Source organism: Montipora foliosa, chromosome 7 (assembly GCF_036669935.1).
Source record: "Montipora foliosa isolate CH-2021 chromosome 7, ASM3666993v2, whole genome shotgun sequence".
Classification (NCBI taxonomy): Eukaryota; Metazoa; Cnidaria; class Anthozoa; order Scleractinia; family Acroporidae; genus Montipora; species Montipora foliosa.
The window spans coordinates 18,972,946-18,977,945 of NC_090875.1; the positions used below are offsets into that span (position 1 = coordinate 18,972,946).

The 5,000-nt window shown below is 37.9% G+C and overlaps 1 protein-coding gene across 1 annotated transcript in view; it reads right to left on the reverse strand.

Moving 5' to 3' along the window:
* The window catches only part of LOC138010600 (uncharacterized), an 11,282-nt gene extending 7,772 nt beyond the window's left edge, over positions 1–3,510 (reverse strand). The window contains exon 1 of the mRNA XM_068857574.1: positions 3,352–3,510. Coding sequence (XP_068713675.1) covers positions 3,352–3,414 — 63 coding nt within the window. The 5' untranslated portion in view covers positions 3,415–3,510. The remainder of the gene's footprint in view (positions 1–3,351) is intronic.
* Positions 3,511–5,000: the final 1,490 nt, after the last annotated feature.

Here is a 5,000-nt window from a genome sequence, read left to right on the forward strand (position 1 = left end):
GACACAGACGAATTTTCAGCTGGAAATCGATCTTGATTGTGTCCTGAAAATAGATCGTAAGCAAGTGTAAAACGAATCGCTAAAACCCCGACTTTCTGTAATTGAATCCATTAGTCTTCATAAAAAGCAAACTCTTAATACTCCACCAAGAAAACAATGAACTTTTTTTTTTCCTTTCGCTTGAATTACAGACAATTTAATTCATTATACTTCAACACGATTGCGGAACTCGACAGGAGAAATATGTGCCTTTCAAGAAAACAATTCTTTAGAAGTGGGATTTTAAAGTGGAAATCTAATCTCATTTATCATTTGTGAGACCGAAATGTATTGCTTGTAGTGAAAATCAGGCGCATTTTGAGCTTTGGCAAGTTTATGAATAATATCCGAAAAGAAATCAACGCCATTCTATTTTGGCACTTTTCACTGCGGCCTCAAATCTCTCTGGCGAGAGGTAGAAAGATCACGAGAAATTGCCAACAAAAATAAATACACAAAAAGGGTTGTAAAACATAGTTGATCGAGAGTGCGGATACCCGAATTCGCCGTTTCAGTGAATTTCGAGGTAAACCCGTTTACGAAAAGTCCAACCAAAAGTCTCGAGCAAAAACGTCGGTCTTTTTAGCATCTGTTTTCCGGTCGATTGATACGCGTGGGAGTACGAGAACCAGTTCTACCAAATTGCGACATGCGACACCACGTACTTAGAAACTGGGAAAACAAGAAATATTTTCAACATTCAAAGCTTGAATTTGCTGAATTTGCAGCCTTTACACGAACGCGGTTTCATTTGTAACCGCATCGTTTTGGATGCTGCTGCGCCTTCTTTTTACACGACACCGATCGAGACTGTTACCGAAACCAGGTCGATTTGAAAACGCTGCCAAAAGTGGAGCGTTTCCAAACCGATACGGTTTCTTCTGACGTGTAAACGGCGAAACTGCATCAATTTGAATAAGCGGTTACTATTTTGGCGCGAAATTTGCATTGTTCGACTCAAAATGGTGAATTCAGCACGTATTGCGGCGATCTCTCATAACATCACGACTTGGATTTTCTGGCGAAAAGGGTTCCGTGTAAACATTTCCAAAACGCATCGATTTTGACGCGGTTCCGAAGTCGTGAAACCGTGTCGATATGAAACCGCATTCGTGTCAACGCTCCTTAAGATTCTTTTGCGGAACGTTTCATTTTCCTTGCTTTTATACAAAATGGGCCGAATTTAGGGATACTCTTTTGGACCGGTGAACATCACAAAACCCAAAACTTTTTACCGAAGCTGATAACTTTGTTTGATTTAAATCCCGGAACTACAAAGAAAGAAAAAAGCTAATCTTTACCTTTTGTTCAAAATATCAATGGTATTGGTTAATTAATGCAAGAAATACTGTTTAGGTGGAGCAGATGTAAACGTTCGTGTGAAACTTGGAGCAAATGTGCATATATCGAAAACGTGTTCCTTGTTAGGCATTTGAATGTTCTTTTTTTTATACTAAACGCATTAAGTTAGTGATATCTCAGTTGCTTTGGTTTTACTAAATCGATATCTTTGTCCTGTTTCGTGGGTGGATCTAAGCGAATAAAAAGTTTTAATTTGAACGAGGAAGGAACATTAAACAGTGTAATCATGTCGTTAAAAGAAATTGGTCTGAAATTCACCATGTTGTCGTCTACAAGAAATTAAAATAGTGGAAGAAAGTGTTGAAATTAAAACTCACTGATAAGAAATGAAATGTGTAAATAAAGTCGAAAATGGAATATATACAGCCGCATTTGAGGATTGTATACACAATTTCATTTTTGTATCGGCTGTGAAAACTAGTATCTAATCGTAGAATCAGCGAACCAAACATCTTAATTAATCTCGATCAGCTGGAATACTGATTCACTGGCTTCAAAAACAGTGGGTTTCATTTCTCCAAACGTTGAGGGGTGTGCGAACGAAAGCCAGGGAAAACTTCAATTAAGACAACAGATTGCTTCAGTCGAAGCTACTTTGAGACTTAGTACGGTTTTTGAAAAGGTTGGATGTATGCGGGTCGGTCTACCATAGGTTTTTTTTTTATTTTTATTCGCAACGGTTTGATCAATTTGGCAGGCCGCATTGTTACCTGCGACACGCCTGAATACCATTTTTCTCCGTTTTAAAGGCTAACGACGCGACAAAAGCAGGAAATTGCAGAAGCTTGTCGTACGTAAGTTAATGTATACTTAGAAATTCTATTTGTTTAAAACCTTTTTACTTCTCGAATTCTTAAGATCAACAGCAAGCGAAGCTTTTCAATTGTCTTGAATATATCGCAAAATAGAAACACCGATCAATCGACCAGTCAAAGAGCTTACAGGCGGATGGTATACACTCAAATCTGTGTTAAAAAAACATGAATGCTGTTGAGTAAACGAAGGAGACCATATGCTGAGAAACCCATTCAAGTCCCTTTACATGTATATAGCTACATGTAAATAATACAAGATTTATACAAATCAAAACGATGGGCAGATTCTGCCGGGCTTCGGCAGTTCAAAATCATTTCACCGATATCAATGGAGGAACCATTCGTGATCGTTGAGATGCTGTGATCTATTCAAAGCAACGCAAAGTGTGGAAACTATACCCGGCATGGAGCCCTGTAAAACACGGAACAATTCCTACATAACAGCGAGGCACCAGGAAACCAATTGGCTACTTTCAGTGCGTGGTTTAATTGAAGCCGGCAAGTCATATTCACGGAATCTAAAACCAGGGGAACACCTTACACAAATTGCGCTACAATCACTACTACAGACAATTCGTCTTTCCTTAGATTTGAAATCTGTCATACTCGGTTTTCTAAACAAGCAAAATAGAATGTCCTGTTGAAGAGCTCTTTACAATATCTATTACATAAAAATTCTTCGCAATGACTTTCAATTGGTAAACCTTCTTTTTTTTGTCACAATAAACTTCCCCCTTTTTTTTCCGTACAACATACTGAAATTCAGATTTCCTATTTCTTTTTTTTTTTTTTCTCTCTTACTGGACTTTATATATTTCCTATTTCAAAGGAAGAGAAAGCTATTAAGTCCTGTTCAATTTTTCTTCCGAGAAGATAACCTTTAGCAGCTATATTAGCAAAAGTACTACGTTTTCTCGTTTGAGAAAATATTTTATAAATCGCATAAATTTGACTCGCATTCACATCTGATTTACTGTCATAAAACGTTTTCGTAAATAGAGGACAGTGCTGGAATTAAAAGGAAGGCTGGCGAAGTTCCCGCAAGGTTCACAAGAGTGAACCAGAACAGAAAGGGGAAAAATTAGCAGCAAAATGTGCCGCAAACAAACCGAATGTTGAAGAAGTCAAGTCTTACCTCTGCGACAGCCGCTGCAACTACTAATAAAACTGTACCCAATACAAAAAAATTAAATTCCATGTTGGAGCTGTCCTTCTCTATGTCTCCGTCAGCTTTCTGTAAAATCTGATTCTCTTTTATTCAGCTGCGGCTTAAATACTGAATGCCGCTTCGATCCAGACCTCACTCGCTTCCTTTTCCGTAACAAAGGAGGAGGTTCTCGCGCAAAGCGCGTAAAATAACAAGCATGATAATTTATGACATCAAAAGCAAGAACCGAAATACTATAAATACCCTCTCAACTTGACCTCAGCGCAAATGCTTGAAATTAAACAAACAAACAAACAAAATTGCAAGGTTGCTTCATCTATTTGGAATCAAGCAATTTTCGCTCAACTTGATATGCCATGCGGCGAATAAGGAATTACAGAAGAAATTATCCAAGAGCATGCCGCCTTTGCCGTTTCCATGCGGCAGGTGTTTCTCTCTAATGGGCAATTTAGTTTGTTAGACAGCAGAGTTCTTCCTTCTTTCTTTTCATTTTGTTTTTACTTAACAAGTCCCTCACCAGGAAATCATGAAAATACATTTAAAGCAGGAACTGATAAAAAAAAATCGGTTGCAGCTGCTTTTAGAAACGTTTCACAGATACGTACTTAAAAATATTGAGTTACAACGCCTGACAAAGTGCATGTATCCGGTATTTGTTCTCTATTATAAAGATTGTTGAAATCCCAGCCTTAATGTTTCCACTACCATACAGTCGCCGCTGGGGGAAAAAAGTTTGTCTTTGCCAAAAATAGAAGCAGGTAGATCGCCCCTTCCATCGTATGGTTTCTTCTTCACTCTGTTTCGAGAGAGTTTTTTCCAGATACACCGATTTTACGACATTCTCAAATTCCAACTCGATCCGACCTCGATCCACTGAATATTGCAAATTAAACTTACACGAAGAGAAAGAAAGCAAATTTGCGTTAAAATCTGAAACATAAGGAAGTGCTGTGTTTCGCAGCTGAGAAAAGTTCCTAAACTTTAATTTCAACACAATAGCTCGTGCGAATACTTGGCAGAAAAATAGCGAAAAGAGAACGAATAATTCGTTATATAAACCCTCACGTTTGCGGTCACTGAGTATTACCTTCTTAAATAGTTTATGTATATGTCATCGAGCCTGCATCACCAACTGAATACCGAAGCAATGCTAAACTAACTCCTACTATCTAAAATGAATAGCCGACAAGAAAAAGAGTAAAATCCCATGTAAACAATCCATTGTCAGTCTTGGCTTATTTCAAAAGTTCTAATGGAAATTATGAGCCAATGTTTAATTTATTTGATTGTATCTTTAACGTGGATTAACTTTAAGAGTATAAAACCGCCGTTTTTCTTGTGATTTTAGAATATAGAAAATTCCATACATGTAAACTGCAGAAAGGACGTGACCAGGAAGTTAGAAAGGTCACTGCCGTAAAAAAGCAATTTGAGCTGGTCATGCGATCAATTGCGAGTCCAGCTTATCTAACTGCGAAGATCTTCCTAACTTTTATTTCATCATGTCCATTCCGCGAAATTTCACGTATTCTAAAATTCATCCCGATGACCTCTTACGGGATACGACTATCATATACTTGAGCGTACGCGATAGGGCCACTTCGGAAAAACCACAA